We start from the raw sequence: 19,009 nt of genomic DNA, 5'->3' as shown, positions 1-19,009 counted from the left end.
TGCCGGATGTTTGTTAGACTGCAGTAAGAACAAAATCAAATGAAGCTAAAAAAAAATGAGAAAAACGATATAAACAAGTGTCCGCAGAGCGACAGCGCTTCAACTGACGTGTACTCTGTAGCCGGGTATTCTTCTGATAAACTTCCAGGCAAACCGAATCAACGTTGCGCGCCTCCGCGCCACCCGCGTTGATAGCTTTGCTATACTCATAGTACAGTAATAAAGATATAGTGTGTAACTTTAATGACTTTCGCCTATATTATACTGTTATGCATGGATAAGCACTGAGAGCGAGCGTAGGGTGGTGGTGGGGAGACGGGTGGGTTGGAGGTCGACGAGGGTGAGAGGGGGACGGATGGAAACGGGGCTCTAATAGCAAACAAGCAGTCTCAGTCCTTTGTTAAACAGTCAAACAAATCCATGTGAACCGCCCTCCTCTTGGCATGGTCAAAAGGTTATCAGATACTTACTCTGTTTACGAACGTCAGCAGATGAGTCAGACTTCCACGGTCCTTTCAATAAAGTGATAAAAATGGTAGGTCAGCGCTGAAATCAAAGAAGTTTTGCACGATCGGTCCGTTAGACCACTGTCCTCAGAAAATGTCGATATCTGACTTTCCCCACTGCCTCTTTGACCTGTGACCTCCATTTTGCGCTCGGTGATGGGTTTCCTCCCCATCACACTATACATCTAATATTAAGACCGATAGACGTCGAGCAGTTGAGATTTGTGCCGGCAATTCCCGTAATTTCCTCCTATACCTTAAGTTAAAGGGATCGTTTACTGCGTAAGGTTCTAGGGTTATTTTTACAGTTAAAATTTAGCGTTTAAAATTATGGGCTACATAAAAAAGTTTCATAGGTTCAAAATCACCATTAGAAATATTATTAAAAAAGTGTTTTAAAACTAACGACTACAGTTGATTTACAACGACGGTGGCGCCACTAAAAGCGCATGATCTGCATAAGTTGCGCCAAACCACTTTTCAGTCAAGGGCTACAGACGGCGAGGCGTGTTTCTTATTATTCATTTAAAAGCAGAAGCGATGCGTAAATATGCTTTATAAACGAACCATATAGTTTCAGTTATAATATGGATAAAATTTGCCGCTAAAATTGAATATTGTTCGTTAATCATGCATTTAGTTATAAATATAATCTTTCCACTTCTGTGATTAGCCCTGCGGTCTGTAACGTGCCAACAATAAATTGTCAAATACGCAAATTTTTCGGGGTGGCAGCACGGTCGCGCGGGTGTCATGGCACTATTCAAATTTCGTAGCATTGGTGTGTATTAATTATAACAATTTAAATTAGGTATCGTGCGTAACAAATACGGGGGCGGTCATAAACGATTTGTTATAACAGTAAGTAGCAGTCTGTATGCGCAGTAAAATCCTAGAGGCCTACTGTCCCTTTAAAGGGGCGAATATTCCCCCATTGACACATTTTGACCTTTGACCTTGCACCCCAAATTCGACATCCCAGAGTCTTTCACGGTCTCCGATGCCCCCCCCCCCCACCGAACGTTCCGAAATATCAAGATCCGTACGCGTAGCGCGGTTAAGATTTTGCCTGTAACTGTTGAGCACGGACGGAACAGACTCATGCGATTCTCCAAGCTGCATCTGACTTCGTCAGCTGACGCTAAAAATCTACATAGTGTTATCTCATGATCAATCCAAATTGCAATCTAAACCTAAAATCGTAGCATACCAAGCTCATGCACAGAGGCTAGCAGAATAAAATAAGCCACTCACCGACTAACCATGACAGTCACTGTACTGCTTTTACTGGAGTAAGCCGTCTGTGTGTAGAAAGCGCAGTACGCTGCCACTGTTATTGTGCAGTGTGAATGCATGAATGCCGCAAGCGTCTGCCGCTGGCCCACTGCGATAGAAGGCCACTCAGTGGAACCACGCCAGGCATCTCGCAGCAACCACACACGCACGGCAATTCCTTCACTGTCTCTGCCGAATGAAGTGAAATGAGCTTTCTTTGCGAAGCACCAGTAACAATAAAATTTTTCCACAAATATGGTCCAACGGAGTTCTTAAGACTAGCTCTGTCAAGGGTAATTCCAGTAGTAGCATGAACATCATGAATACTAGTTTTTTTTTTTCTTCCTAGTACAACTACTACGACGGCGACGGCAAAACAGCAGCGATGAATCTACTGTTCTCGCTGGCTGCTGCTGCCTGGTGCTGCTGCTACTGCTGCTGCTGCTAACTGCTTACTGCCTACTGCTAACTTGAGCTACTGCCTACTCGCTACTGGCTACTACTACTACCTACTCCACTAGCTACACTACTACCAACTACCAACTGGATACTACTGAGTATACATGTGTTTATGGTTAGAGTAACTTAAAATGCATTATGCAGTTGTATATGTGACGTAGCTACATGCATACTTCCTCATTGCCAAAGTGGTGGTACTCTCCATCCATGTGTCCTTGGTGCGCCTGCTATTGCTCCAGCAACTTGCTGAGTTAGGTTCACATTTTCAGCTTGTTGGTCTTTGCCTCTCTACAGCCACGACTAGCGATTGCAACATTGCTGCCATCAGACATTTCGCTGCTGCATGTCACATTGTGTTCCTGGAAACAAGGATCAATTGGACTGATTGAGCAAAATCGAGAACACAGTAGTCACCCTATTCTTTTAGGCGAGTATATTCCTTTGAATAAAAACATAGTTCCAGTTATCTACTAATAAAAGAATATATACGGCTTTAGAATGCAGCTACTTTGATTCAAACCTCGAGCTAGCCACATCATTTTGTAAACGACATAAGCAAGCACAGAATAAAGCAATAGGATTGACTAAGGTCAGTAAATAGGGAAGGCAATGTGTCATCGAACTAGCCCACCCGAGCTGTTCATACACATATTTCCCACATTCACGCAGTACTCAAATTAATTAAATTAAGTTATCAGTCAGATAAATTAGTTGATACCATGATGTTAAGTAACTCAGTCAGTCAGTAATATCTTTGAAGGCATGTTGCTTTAAAATTGACAAGACGTATTTGGACAATCGATTATATAGGAATGCGTCGTGCTAATATCATAACTGCAGCTCCAGGGTCAAAAAGCCCCCCCCCACTGGTTTTCGCCATCAGACAGGTTTCCTGTTGTAGAAGTCTATGTGACAGCACCATTAGCCCACACCATGAGGCTGGAGTCCTGTGGTGTTCAGATGAAAACCTAGCAACACACACCAACCTATGTGCCTTAACAGTTGCATGTCTAATACTCGGAAAGAAGGAAAAGATATTAGGGCAATTAATTATCTTACATGCAATAATGCTAATAAACATTACTGTCTATTATCACAAAACATGAATCTCTTAAGATGATTTACACAGTGTATAGATAATATACGAGGTAAGCACCATTTCAGCTAGGTGTGTGCATTCCTGTGTGTCAATAACATATGTAATCTAGACAATAATTACACACAAGCTAGCTACCTTGTGAGGGTTTAACGCCACATGCTGACATACCATTGATATTAAACTCGGCTAGTGGGCACATCTGAGTCCTTGCAGTCGTCTATGAGGCAGATGCCACACGTGCCAGTCACCTTTAGGTCAACATGGACCAATCTCCCAAAACGCCGATCTTCGAATCCAATGGGGATTGTGCGTCACCACGCAGACAGCATTTTCTGTCAGCCACATTGCGGCATCGCCTACATGACCGCGCCACAGCGCAAGCAGCGGCCATCTGGCAGTCAGGTTCGGTAAAATCCGGAGCTGATGTAGACGTCTCTATCTCTGTTGCTGGTGAAGAAATAATAAATGAAAGTGTCAATGACACTGTAGCTCACCACAAAAAAAGGACACAAATGAGTGAGTAAGAAGAAGTCAGTTTTAATGAACAACCATCGACGTACATTATAGAAATGATTGGCCATCTGTATATCGCAATAATAATTTATAAACCAAAATGAATCACAATTTGTGACCGTAGATGGCGCTATACCCGCTTTGTAGCGATGGGGTTTGAAATAAATAGGTTATGCTGCGTTCCGACATGTTTTGTAAATCTTTACTCTAATATAGACATTTTATAGCAGGTGGAGAGGAAATACCAATTTTGCATTAAAGATATTGTCAATGAAATCTTGTAAAACAAACCAAGACGAGTGTGGACACCACAGACTGTTTGTGTCTATATAATATGCTATATAATTGCCATACCCTATCTAATTTGCATAATTATTTTTTAAATATCAAAACCCCTAGCCCTTATTCATTCACATACCAAAAATGAGCATAATCCGTTGAACTTGAACTGACTAATCACAATTCCCATTTTTTCCAAAAAATTGCCCTGGCTCGAAAAGGCAACTACACCCAATTTCAAACATGTGGGCCAAACGGTTCCTGAGTTATCGTTGACTGAAGCGAAATGTTGAGCGGACGGACGGGCGAACGCGAACGGACGTACGATGGCCCATGGCAATAGCTAAGCTTGACGATGTCAAGGTGAGCTAAAAATGACGTTACCAGGAAATAATATTTATGTGCATAACAATTGTGATTGCCACACTCATCCTAAAATGTTCTTGTTCTGGTTAGATTCAGGTCAATCCATAACAATACCAACACCTCCTTAACTACTCTCTGCATACAACTTCCACAAGTCATTTAGGTCCTTACTAACCATAATGTAGCTTTGTATCTGACTGACTGTTGGTGGCAGGCTGCACTCTCTCCGGGATTGAGTTGGCGATGGCGAGGAAGAGCATGATGTCATGGAATGACAGACGCACATTCAGAGAGTTGATCGATATCTACAACACGTCATATCAAAAATTTCTTTCATCGTGCTGCATCGCAGCTCATGTGGTATGCATCACAAACTGTCAGTCCGTGTTTTCCTGTTTATTCTTCAACTTTAAAATGCTTTACCATAATTCATTCCCTAACTATTAAGAGTTTTGCCTATACCATGAGACAGCCTGTCAACTCGACAAAACTAGTCCCCCCCCCCCCCGCCAAACCGTGCTCCCACACATACCTCCAGTGTGTTGTCGATCGGTGGCTGCATCACATCGAGCAGGCCCGCACTCTTGCTCAGACTGTACTTGCCATTGATGTCAACGTTGGCTGCGAGTGGGTCAATGATGGAGAGGGCGCTGTCCTCCTCGAGGCCGAGCACACAAGAGAACACCTCCAGGTTGCTTAGCGACAAGCTCAGCGGCTTGTCCAGCACCTGCGGTCGGTAGGAGAGCACCGCCGTCGCCTGCAAATATGACAAGTGAACATCGTTGCTAATGACTGCAGCAGCGTATCAGTCAGCAGGAGAAACATCTATTCTTACTGCCATGTTATTGATCCAGGGGCGGGAAAACTGTCTGGGGGGGGGGGGGTATTGTCCAGGAGGTATTTGTCCTCATACCATATATATGTATATACATGTATACATAATATACATACATGATACATATATATGGTATGAGAACAAATATAGGAAGGAGAAAACCCTACTCCTTTTTTTCCTTTTCCCTACTGCCCTTTTACCTCCATCGCCAGGGTACCTCTCTTTCCCCACCACCTACCAACAGGGTGCAAACAGAGAACGCAGTGTGCAAGCCCCTTTCCCTTGGGTGAGGAGAGAGGAGCCCGTGTCAGGGCAATCCACTCGTCCTTATCCAGGATGTGAAGGATGGAGTTAGGGAGCAATCCTCCTTCTGGTGGTGGTAAAGGGGAGGTTTGCTGGCCACCACTACTTCCCCAGGGGTTAGGGAGGCAGTTCACTGAGCCATGCCCCTCTATGCTGGGGTGGGTGGGAGGACAGAGGGGTGGGAGGGTAAGAAAGAATATCAGCAGGAAGAAATATCTACCTTTCCCAGGGGAGAGGCAGGGTTGGGAGGCACTCCCTCCCTTTCATGGGGTGGCGGAGGGGTTCGCCGGAACCACGCCCCTCCTTCCCCGCAGTGGAGGAGGTGTTCGCGGCGCGAGCGGCGGGGGTTGCAGCACCTCCGATGTAGCTCCCCTCACCGACAGCCACACTACATCAGGGTGTAGAGGGCCGCACAGCGGGAGGATGTCTGCACCCCCGCGGTGGCACCCCTACGCACGCCCCCTTCAGTAAGACGGCGTTCGTGTCCCACTTGCCCGGGTCCTCGACCGGACACCGAGCTCGTGTGCGGTGATGCTTGACGCGCCCTACGGAACGACCTCCTGCTCGAGCTCACCCGTCGAACACGCATCGCCGCTTCGTCAGGATGGCCGGCGTTGCCATGAGCGCCGTTCGGCGCTGAACCGACGCTCGCCAGCAGTGTTGCCACACTAGCATCCAGTCCCACGCACATCCCCGTCGCCCCGCGAGCCGCGCCGCCGAGCCGCATCTAGGTGCACGAATATACGGCACAGCAAAGCTCGACGCAGCCAAGTCAAGCGACAGGACCGCGTCTGTGACAACTACGCAATGCCTCCGAGCTACGTGCTGCGAATAAGACATGACAGCATACGCCTACTCACTGTCTCTCCTTCGACGAGGCACGATACCTACTCTCCGCGATCACTTTACAGATTAAGAGTAGCATACTAGCATTAGCGTGATGCTACAGCCGGCAAAGAGAGGCACACACCAGAGAACAAGCGAGGTCTGTCAAGCGGCACCGTAGCTTCGAGCCACAACAAGCTTGAAGTCAGGCTGGGGTTGAAATGAACAAAGAATGACAATGAATGAATAATGACACTTAAATAAATATGAAAATGACATAGTGAAATAATGAGATAATCGAATTAATACTCCCGCAATACCCTGCCTGTCCTGTCGGTCATGGGATACATGGCCAAGGTCATGGTGGCGCCATTAATATTCATGGATAAAGAAACACGAAACACAACAGAATTGATGTGAATTTAAAAAGAAAGAAGAACAATGCAGATGAGAGTGAGCGGCCTTTTCCATGATCACATGCCTTGAGCGTCACGACGACCACGTCAATGAGGTATGTCACGCACAAACTCTCACACGTCTCCAATGGTGAGGGGGTCCAAGTATCTGTAAGTTATCATTGAATGCCTCCATTAAAACTGTGGAAAGTAGTCACGGCCACAGCCAACCTTTCATTGCAAATGCGGGGTATACACAAACGAGAAGATAGCTGTCTCGCATGCAACGCCTTTACCGTGCACAGACAAAATATTGCATCAACACATTCTACACTTTCATGTGACAGTTTATGATTTGACTGGAATATCTTGCAAACTGGGAAGTAGTTGGCACATCTTGTTTTGCAACCAGGACTGACCGAGACCGATCCCTGCTGTAAGATGACTCCTATATACCACACTGATATACCCACTCAATACTTTCGTGGTCGGGTATTAATAATGGAAATTTGTCATTATTAACCTTTTATCAAGTAGTGCAGCACGAGAATGTGACAATCTTCTGACGCAGCGCATATCTCTCTTGTGCGCTATCATTCCCAGAGGTAGACTTCACACCATTGATCCCTTCACCACTGGACTTCACTTATGCCTCTAGTACCTTTCTCCATCTTGTGCCTGGGTCGCTTACTGCTAGAAAGGGGAGTCAACTTGAAATAATTCAGGTGTAGGGATCAACACCTACACCTTACTTTAGCTTAACACTCAGCAATGCCCTCTTCTCTGACTACGCGTATGAGTCTATTCGCATTGAGCGTTACTAACTATCTATATATATATATTCAATCATCGCACCAACTTATCACTACTCCAGCCCTATAAACGGATCCATTCCTCTCCACCAGCGCAGCATCCCTTAATCGCAACGTACACTAGTGGAGCAATTTGCCCATTTAACAGTCATCCCCCCCACAGACACATTCAACCCGCAACCCCACTAACTACCAATCGCATCTCACATTATCACTACCCCCCCCACCCCAACACAAACTCATCACTACAGACCACACATCACAATCCAGAAATGCAACCACACCTATTCCCAGACGACACACGCGCGTCGCAAACCAACACTACATATCCAGCTAGCAATCCACTGACCCCTCAGCAGACAACTATAGCCACACCTATACACTACGAGACAAAACCAACAACCAAACCAATCAACGAACAAACCCACATGACAATACAAGAAACCTCACATCTCATGTCCTATCGCCACACACCAACTTTACACTAGAGCATATGTTATTTCCCTATCCCAACACAACTTAACCACTACATAACGAATTCATTCTATCCCACACAACTTATCCGCTATCCCCCCCCCACACACACCACACACACCCACCACCCGCCCCTGCACCACCACCCCGATATGATTCCTGTCCTATCCCACACCTCTTACCACTAGGCATGATGATTCCTCTCCACACACCTATCCCAGACACCCACCAACTTTACCAAATAGCGATATGTTCCTTCGCTATCCAGCACGCAAGCTACACTAGTATAACGTAAATTCATTCCTATCGCACACCAACTTACCACTAGTAAATGGATTGCATTCCCTATCCCCCCCACACCAAACTGCCACTAGCATATGAATTCCCTTCCTACCTCGCCAGCACCCAACTACGCACGCAAGCACTATGATTCCTTATCCCACCCCACACCAACCTTACTCACTAGCATATGAGTTCTTCGCTATCCCACGGCACTCAAACAGCTTACCACCTCTAGCCATATACCTTCCTTCCTATCCCACACCGCCAACTTACCACTAGTATATGATCATCTGTCACTATGCCCATCACAACTTACACTAGTATATGATTCATTCCTATCCCACACTCAACTTGCCACTAGCTATGAGTTCCTTCCTACTCCCAACACCAACTTACCACTAATGCATATGATTGCGCCTATCCTATCCACACCAACCTTACCAGCTAGCATATGATTCCTTCCTATTCCCACACCAACTTACCACTAGCATACGATTCCAATTCGCATCCCACACGCAACGTTACCAGCGCATACGATTCTATCTACCACACCAACTTACCACTAAGCAATATGATTCATTCCGTATCCACAAGCACAATTGACCACCTAGGCGCATAAGTGATCAGCTCTCCTGATCCCACACCAAACTTACGCACTAGGCATAGTCGATTCAATTCCTATCCCAACACCAACGGTACCACTAGCAAATACACTCCATTCCCTACGCCACATCCAAACTGACCGACTAGCATATGTGTCATTCCTATCCACACCAACTTACCGCTAGCATAGTTACTGATTCGCTTCCTATCCCAACACCAACTTTACCGGCTAGCATATTATGTGATTCATTCCTATCCCGACACCAACTTGCCACTAGCATATATTATTCTTCCATGATGCCCACACCAACTTACCACTAAGCTATCAGTGACCCTGTTCCTATCCCCCCCGCACACCAACTTACCACTAGGCAATATTGATTCTTCCTATCCCATCACGCAACGTTACCCACCACGCGTCCATCAGGAACCCGACCTCCTCCAATTCCTATCCCACACCAACTTACCGCTAGATCGATTTCATTTACCTATCCTCACACCAACCTTACCCGCTAGCATAACCGATTCCATTCTATAACCCACACCAAGACTTACCGCTAGCATACCGATTTCATTGCCTATCCGCACACCAACTTACCACTAGCAATATGATTCCTTTTCCTATCCCACACCCAACTTACCACTAGCAATAAATAATTACTGATCTCATTCCTATCCCACATTTACTCATCCAGAGTCGATAAAAATACATTTCTACCCAACAGCTACTCACCACTAGCATAGGTTGTCTGCGCTCGGGCTTATGAACTCCATGTATGACCAGCAAGCCCTGTCCGAAGATGCCCATAAAAGACGCTATGTTTTGAGCAGGTAACGGTGAGGCGCTGTAAGTCGGGTGTATGCGGCGATAGTTGAAGCCTCCACCTGAGCGTCTGCACGCCGGCCCCCGTTGCCCGCGGCAATGCGTGTCGGTCTGCAGCACGTTTGTAACCCACATGTCGGACGCTTGTTCGCAGGTGCATCTGCAAACAGTATGGGTCAGGCAGAGCTAAAATGCTATGTGAAGGAGAGGGTAAGGCATGAGAATAGAAAAATGAAAGTTCAATGACACTGTAGCCCAGCCCACAAAAAGAAGACACAAATGAGGAGAGTAATAGAAGTCATTTTTAATTTGAGAAAGCCATTTCAACCGTAATTATACGAAACGATTGCCCAGTCTGTATATCGCAATAATAATTTATAAGCGCAAACGTGAATCACAGTTTGTAAGTAGATGCGTATACGCCGCTTTGTGCGATGCGTTTGAAATAAATAGTGTATCTGCGTTCGGACATGTTTTGTAAAACTTATCATTGATAAGACGTATTTATCGGCAAGGCGGTGGAGAGGAAATACCATTTTGCATTTAAAGATATTGTCAATGAAATCTGTAAAACAAACCAAGACGAGCTGTGACCCCACGACTGTTTGTGTCGTATAGTAAATGCTATATAATGGCCATTACCGTATCTAAAATTGATAATTATTTTTTTAAATATCCCAAAACCGCACTAGCCCTATTCATTCAACATATCCCCAAAAATGAGCAAAATTGCGTGTAACCTGTACTGATAATGGCCAAGTTCCGCATTTGCCAAAAATTGTGTTGGCTCGAACAGACGTCGACCTGGCGTGCCTTCAAAAATAGGACGTTTAATATGGTAAGCATAGCAGTAACAACTATACACCCAAATTTCCAAACACATGTGGGCTAAAGCCGCTAAACCGGTTTCTGGTTAATCGTTGACCGTAGAGGAAATGTTGACGACCGGACGCGAGACGACGGACGACGACCATGGCAATAGCCGCAGCTTGACGATGTCAAGGTGAGCTAATAAAAAAATCCCCTGACCCCCCATGAAACAGACTGATTATGAAATCAATTCTTTAGAATTTATTGGCTGGAGCTCCCTTATTATATTATATCAGATACCCCTACATTTTAAGGATTATATCAATTTCATAAAACGTTAAAAAAAAACTATAGTGAACAAAATATACGAAACAACGAGCGCGCAGAGCGCTGGCGCTCATCTGAGGTCTGTTGCTACGATTATAACCGTTAAAATTTCAGTCGGTGCGTGTACGTACCATATTTGTTAGGCGGCAGATATGCAGACACGGCAGTTGCGTACACATCCATTGTTAAGGACACGCCCACTATCGCAGATGGGGGTGGGGAAGGGTCGGGGGGGAGGGGTGGAAGGGCAGGGAGGGTGGGCGGAGGAGAAGGGGGGGGTGGGGGCAGGAGGCTCTAATTAGCCAAAAGCAGTTCACTCCATTGGTTAACAGGTCAACAAATCCATGTTTAACCCTCCTCTTTCGAGGGTCAAGCGTTATCAGACACTTACTCTTCGACCGTCAGTGGAAACGACTAGTTTTCTGAGTCCTTTCAATGAAAGCCATAAAATGATAGTCAACCTGAAACAAAAAAGTTTTTCAATCGCTCGCGTCAGACGCAATGTCCTCAAGAAAATGTCCTAAAACTGGCCGTGCCCATTGATCCTTGACCTGGAGCCTCAATTGGCACAGTGATGGCTTGTTCGCTACCCAATGATGCTATACACGCCTATCGACGAGCCTAGGTCGAGCCGTTAGATTTGTGCCGGCAATTCACGCATTTCCTCGCTATACCTTAAGTCTCAAGGAGACTGAATGTTCGGCCCCTTCTTTTACACCGACTTGTAACCCTTTGACCTTCTGACCTTGACCTCCGCAGCTTCGACATCCCAACTCGTTTTCGGATTACCCCCCCACGTCCCGAATATCGTGACCGTACGTCGAGCGGTTAAGATTTGTGCCCAACTGTTGACGCACGGACGGACACACGGACGATCATGCGATTCTACAAGCTGCATCTGACTATGTCAGATGAGCTAAAAAGCATGTTTAAAAATGCCTATGTAACAGTCAAGAAAAAAAAAACAAACAAAGATCCTAGGTTTTGGGGTGGAAACACCAATCGTGTCTACCGCCTACACCGACATTCCCGCGGTTTATAATTCCGGCGGCGGCCACATGAAGAATCGACTACCTCTGTAGCGTGTGTCCGACACGAGAATCTCTGTGGACACGAGATCAATGTCCTTTGAGTTGTCCGAGTAGCTCTCATAAGACAGCTTCGACTTGATGAAGTCCAGCTGGGCGAGCGCAGCCCTAGGAAGCTCCGACGGTTCAGTGTGCTGCATCACTAACGCCACGGTTACGTTCACAAGCTCCATGTGTAACGACGTCTTCGTCCACACCTCTCCACTCAGCACCGTCTACGAGAGAAAAGCAAACAATCTACGTACACCCTAACTTCTCATACTGGGGCCGTGTGCAGGCGACAAACTCACTTTAAAATATTGGCTAGCTAAATTTGGTAAATTGAATTAAACTGTATCAGTAATAATACTCACAATAAATATAACTATGAATATATGTGCATATTTCATACGTACAGTATACATGTATATGTTTATAGAACATGACATAAATAATAATTAGTAATATAAATAGATTATATTAAAATATGGTTAGTCCTACTCCATGCTAGCAATGCAGAGAATCGATGACACAGCTAGGGCCTTCGTCAGTTACGCTCACCTGTATCTGTGGTTCTTGGATCTTCAGGGTGTTCAGCTGGTGTTCAAAATCCTCAAGTGGTTCTCCTAGGTTGTGGTCCAGGACACCACGTAGCAGCTTGTACTGAGCCAGGTCAATCGTACAGCAGACAGACGATAGCTGCCCAACTACCTTCATCCCTGGAGCTGCACAAACACACACACATCACGTTAGCAGGGTTGATATGTAGGAGACTAAACAGATATTGCGAAATAATTATCCACACGTATGAATCCGTAAGATCAGAACAGAATCATTGATTATAATGTTCAATCTCAAGTTGGCATGAATAAAATGTGTAGTCGGCAAATGATCAGTGATGAGTGCTCAGTAACCATAAAGTAAGGAGAGGATTCATCTTGCGACTAACACAAGCATCGACTATGCATGCTAACCTGCATGGCTAATATCAGCATCCAGGTTCCTCTCTACCTGTAGTCTCAGTGCACACGTCCTCTCCAATAGGGGTCCACCCTTTCTGCGCACCACGTGCGTGCTAAAGCTTAGGTCGCCTGCAAACAAACATTAATGATACTAGAGGGCGCATTAATGCATGACCTGTGCCTATGCCTTTCTTCATGCTCGTTTCCCAACGCCAGAGGCCTCTTCGCTCGACCAACTCTACTCTAGTTCACACCTACTTCACAATGCACCACAAATAATGGCTCTGCCTCAACGCATTTCTTCAATCCAGTTCAGACAGTTTGAATGACAGAATGACAGTTTCAGATCATCCAGTTCAGACCGAGGATGGGTACTTTACCTGCTTGGCGCTTGCCCGCCTCGTGTCTGCTCATGCGAACGGCAGAGTACAGGTCCATGTCAGTAAGCTCTACCTGCAGCACATCCAGCAGACAGACGTGTTCTTGTACCGAGCAATGAAGCCCTGCACGTAAACAATAGCATGTATACGAATGGATGAACGACAGCCTGTTATAATATATTTATGATTGAATATGTTGAACATATTTATGCTCTACTATCCTATGCTATTCACATTACATATGGTATAAATGTGTTCATAGTTCATATCCTTTTAATTATGTTCGTATATGTACACGCACGCGCGTACGCATGTACGCACGCACGCACGCACGCACGCACGCACGCTGACACGCACGAACGCTGCATGCAAACATATAACCACATACACACGCATGCACACATGCATACATATATAGTAGGTACCACGTTAGCTTTGAGGGTAAAACGTACCGTGAGTATCGTGCGACTTTCCAGACTTTGCTCTAGTTGCTGCATTTACTCCACCCTGTTTTCTTGCTTCATTTTCTGGGGGTTTTCTGGCCGGAAAGGACAGAGAGCTGAGAAGCTGTGATGATCCACTCAGCCTGTGTCAACAGTGTTAGTTTTATGTCAACATCACTAAGTGCATAGGAATAAAGTGGAAAAACATGCACATATAACACTCACATATTAGCATATCAAACACCACCTATTAGGGACATACTTTAAAACATTTTTTTGCATGGCATGCACCATTAGCTAAGCCTCTAACCACCAATTACTTATCCTACCTACCTATCATCTCCCATTTTTCTATGAAACGGTGCGAAACATAAATGACAGCCACAAGCAAAGGTCTAAGAGTAAACCTGTCAAAAAATCGCTGCCAATTGTATTCGAATATATGGATAATTCTTGCTCAGCCGTGCAATTTCTCACCGGGGAGGTTGCTGCGGCAGCATCCAGTAGGAAGAATCTGAGAAGCCACTCGTCGGTGGCGTCGCTCTGGGAAACGCCTCGCTGAAGTCGATGAGGTCAAAGGTTGCAAGGTTTGCATCAAGCGTCAGCGGCTCTGCTTGCCTGCAGCGCACAAACTGTCAGTGCTAATGTCTGCTGCAAACAGGCTCTACAGTCACGTTCACGATGACATATTACATAGTCTCACTTATATATAAACACACGACGGATAACCTGCTCCCTGATCAAGAATGAGAAGGCTAAAGGATATGATAAAACAGTAGAACAGCCATGCACTGAAGTAATTATACAAAATTGCTGTTTAGTTATGATAAACAAAAGAACACATCAATGCAACACACGAGAAAGTGAAGATGTCTAAAAGAGGCTGCTAGCCATTAGTATACCAAGCTTATTATAATCACAGCTACTTGGAAACATAAGATAATAGAGTATGATTTAAATGTGCTGCGAAAGTGCTTAATGATGTGGTGTTAATTCCAGCAAAAGATTAGCATTAGCATAGCCCAATAGCAGAAACGTCTTAGAGTGCAACATAAAATATTGCAAAAATTCAGATAGATATGTAGATATGTGCATACACATATAAACATCAGGCTACTGATAACCAACCGTATACCAACACAGACGAAGACTGACTGATTGGGCAAGGGCAGCTGTTATTCAGATGATGCACCGATATACAAACACCATGAGACAAACGTTAGCCTGGCGACATCGATGCCAACACATTAGCCACCATGACATGAAACGTCACACACCCGTTGCTCTACCTTTCGTCTACGTCCAGGCTGCCATAGATGCTCTGTGTCATGGAGTCAGCTATGTCTACAACTGTCCCGCTTCCGGCTAGCATCACATTATACCTGGAAGCGGCATCTGTTGAGCTGAACGACCCAGCATCTGCCCCAGTGTCTGCCCCAGTGTCTGCCCTAGCATCAGCCCCGGTATAGCTGGCTAGACTCGGGGTACTGGCACTGTTGGCTTCAGAGCAGAAGGAGTAGCCGAGTGCACTGGCAACCACGTCAATGTCGCAAGACTGCTGTGACTCGGTCGAGCTGTTGTGTGTAGAGGTCACAATAAACATCAATGCAGAGCAAACATTTCATTTCACAGAGGTGAAAGTCTAGGTCTTTGAGATTCTATTCTAACTCTCTTCTAACTCTATTATATTCCCACTCACAGTCATAGAGATTTTCCTAGCTCTAACTGCATAACCTAACTTGTAACTATATTTTAACACTCGGAGCATGAGCAAAGCAAGGCTGGGAAAAAACATTTTTAGTATTATCACAGAAGGGTGAAATCAGCATCATAGTTGTCAGCGGGAATAGCAGTCGACAATTCAGGTGAATAGGATCAGCAACAGAAACAGGGGATCCAAAAACCAAAATCAATGCACACGTGTAACACAGCATCAGACATACTAGAATCCGATGATCTTACCTCGCAAAGGGATCATCCTGTGCAGTCTGACAGGCTCCAGAACCAGATGGAGCATCAGCCGAGACCTTCTGTAATGACCGAAGAGTGAAACCGTTACCACCACACACATGTCAAACAGGCTTTAATAAAGATTGTTACAAAGATTAATAATAAAACTTCTATGTAACAGACAGCAACCCAAACACTCACCAAGCCTGCTATGGTTACGTGTGCTTCCACCTTAAACACTCACCAAGCCTGCTATGGTTCCTGGTGCTCCCACTTTAAGGAATGTGTTGCTAACAGTCAAGGTACCCAGGTCAGCTACGAGAATGTCTGTAGATCGTGCACTGTGGGGAATGAGGATGACTGGTGACCCCGCCTGGATGTCCAACAGTATGCGCACGCTAGTTGTCGGCTGGTCACTCACCTAAACAGGTAACACATGAGCAGTGTATACTATATGGTGTATGATATACGATGGCATGTCACATGTATGTCAGGACATGTAACGATACAAGGTGGTGTGGATCGGTATATCTGATTGCATATTATGCACAAAGTCACACTGTACCATAATGCACGAAGCACAGATTCGCTAGGCCAGTTACCAACCTCTGCATAGCCATATTCAGACATCACTTCCCTGGACTATATATTTGCGCCAACATAAAACAAGAGCCGCAGAGCGTCTGGGCTCATCTGAGGTCTGTTGCTACGGTTATAAACGTAACATTTAAGTCGTGCGTAGTGACACCTTTGTTAGGCGCAGATATGCAGATACGCAGTTGCTATTTGCCCTAAAATGAATATCGTTCGGTTAAATAGCATTTAGGTATAAATATAATTGCACTTTTGTGATTAGCCCTCGGTCTGTAACGTGCAAAATAAATTGTCAAATACGCAACTTTTTCGGGGTGGCAGCACGGTCGCGGGTGTCATGGCGCCATTCAAATTTCATAGCGTTGGTGTGTAATAAATTTATAACAATTAAATTAGGTATCTGGTAACAAATACGTGGGGGTATAGACGATTTGTTATACAGTAAGTAGAGTTGTATGCAGTAAAATCCTAGAGGCTACTGTCCCTTTAAGGGGGAAATATTCCCCCCATTGACACATCTTGACCTTTGACCCTTGACCCCCAAATTCGACATCCCGAGTCCTTTCGCGGTCTCCATGCCCCCCCCCCCCGACGTCCCGAATAATATACCATGAGACAGCTTGTCCACCCTTAATATCAAGATCATACGTCGCGCGGTTAAGATTTGTGCCGTAACTGTTGAAGCACGGACGGACAGACGGACGGACAGACATTCATGTGATTCTCCAAGCTGCATCTGACTTCGTCAGCTGAGCTAAAAATCTACATATGTTATCTCATGATCAATCAAAATTGCAATCTAAACCTAAAATCGTACATACCAAGCACATGCCGAGGCTAGCAGAACGAAAAAGCACCACCGACTAACCAACGGTCACTGTACCTTTTACTGGAGGTAGCCGTCTGTGTGTAGAAGCGCAGTAGGCTGCCACTGTTATTGTGCAGTGTGAATGCCATGAATGGCAAGCGTCTGCGCTGCCCAACGCGAAAGAAGCCACTCAGTGGAACCACGCCAGCATCTCCAGCAACCACACATGCACGCAATTCCTCACTGTCTCTGCGAATGAAGTGAAAGTGAGCTTTCTTCGAAGCACCAGTAACAATAAATTTTTCAAATATGGTCCAACGTGAGTTTTTAAGACTAAGCTCTGATCAAGGTATTCAGTAGTAGCATGAACATATGAATACTACTACCTAGTACAACTACTACCGACGGCGACGGCAACAGCAGCGATGACTACTACTACTGCTGCTGCTGCTGCTGCTGCTGCTGCTGCTGCTGCTGCTCAGGGGCGTGTACAGGGGGGGTCCAGGGGGTCCGGTCTGAAACAAAAAAGTTTTTCACTCTGTCCATTAGGCCATGTCCTCAGAAAATGTCTGATATCTGACCTTTCCCCCACTGCCCTTTGACCTGTGACGTCCAATTTCGCACTGGTGATGGGTTTCCTGCCCATCACAGAATATTAAGAGCATAGGTCAATCCGTTAAGATTTGTGCCGCAATTCCGTATTTCCTCCTATACCTTAAGTTAAGGGGAAAATATTCCCCCTCCGTTTACACATCTTGACCTTTGATCCTTGACCCCCAAATTTGTCATCCTGAGTCCTTTTTACAATCCCCCCCCCCCCGACGTCCCGAATATCGTGACCGTACGTCGAGCGGTTAAGATTTGTGCCCAACTGTTGACGGACAGACGCACGCACGCATGGCCGGACGCACGGACGATCATGCGATTCTACAAGCTGCATCTGACTACGTCAGCTGAGCTAAAAACAACAATTTCTAACATGATTTCTAGAAACATATTTACAACATTTTCTCAATAAGATTTTCAGCTGTTGTAGTGAAGAAAACCGCATTTGATTGACATCTATAATCGCCAGTATGTAGCAACCCCAATAGTATCTTACAGTCTGGCCAGCAGATGCCGCCCTCATTCTGCCGAGCACATCCTGTAGCTGTGTAAAGTGTTGACAGAATGCCAGGGTTTCCTGCTGGAAGCGCTGCGTGTGCAGGATGCGGACAGACGACATGCGCAGCTTCACACGCATGTCGTGTTCCCGTAGCAACCCAGGGTCAGGTTCACCGTACCTGAAAAGATGAGAGGAAGGCACATTATGACTGCGATAGCTGTGCAAAAGTACAGCACTCTCCAGTGCTATGTCGACACTTAAAACCTATATTCACGTGGTGGTTTTTATGTTATGGTTTGTTACTTTTTTGGAATTTATTAATAAATGACTTCCCATCATAATAGCATTAAGACAGATGACTTATTTACAATGTGTTGAAGCCAGGATAGGTGTTATTAAGGGCAGTAGGTTTTAAACACTAATAGTTAGCATAGTTTAAATATTGGTTAGATACACACTGCATACACAAAAAGAATTAGGTAGAATACTGTAATGACATTTTATACATTAGAATAAACACTACACTTTGATAATCATGTGCATCTAACACACTACACCTCCACAGATTTAAAAGTCAGGGCTGGGTAATAATGGTGAGAAAGAGAAAAAGAGCCTAAAGCTAAAGTCACACTGGGGCCGGACTGTCCACGGATTACCGCGGATGGGGCAGGATCTCCCCGGACCGTAAAATTTATAATCCGTGGCGATCCGGGT

General features: G+C 45.3%; 1 protein-coding gene across 1 annotated transcript in view; it reads right to left on the bottom strand.

Moving 5' to 3' along the window:
- LOC106807884 (vacuolar protein sorting-associated protein 13D-like) overlaps nt 1-19,009 on the bottom strand; it is a 77,122-nt gene that overhangs the window by 20,778 nt on the left and 37,335 nt on the right. The window contains exons 35-44 of the mRNA XM_014810376.1: nt 18,293-18,473; nt 16,033-16,209; nt 15,801-15,868; nt 15,128-15,412; nt 14,316-14,456; nt 13,848-13,981; nt 13,396-13,518; nt 13,028-13,144; nt 12,615-12,778; nt 12,061-12,289 (exon numbers count right to left, since the gene is read on the bottom strand). Of these exons, the coding sequence (XP_014665862.1) occupies nt 12,061-12,289; nt 12,615-12,778; nt 13,028-13,144; nt 13,396-13,518; nt 13,848-13,981; nt 14,316-14,456; nt 15,128-15,412; nt 15,801-15,868; nt 16,033-16,209; nt 18,293-18,473 (1,619 nt within the window). The remainder of the gene's footprint in view (nt 1-12,060; nt 12,290-12,614; nt 12,779-13,027; nt 13,145-13,395; nt 13,519-13,847; nt 13,982-14,315; nt 14,457-15,127; nt 15,413-15,800; nt 15,869-16,032; nt 16,210-18,292; nt 18,474-19,009) is intronic.

This window comes from Priapulus caudatus, unplaced genomic scaffold (genome assembly GCF_000485595.1).
Source record: "Priapulus caudatus unplaced genomic scaffold, Priapulus_caudatus-5.0.1 Scaffold240, whole genome shotgun sequence".
NCBI lineage: Eukaryota > Metazoa > Priapulida > Priapulimorpha > Priapulimorphida > Priapulidae > Priapulus > Priapulus caudatus.
This window is presented reverse-complemented; position numbering and strand designations above follow the sequence as displayed.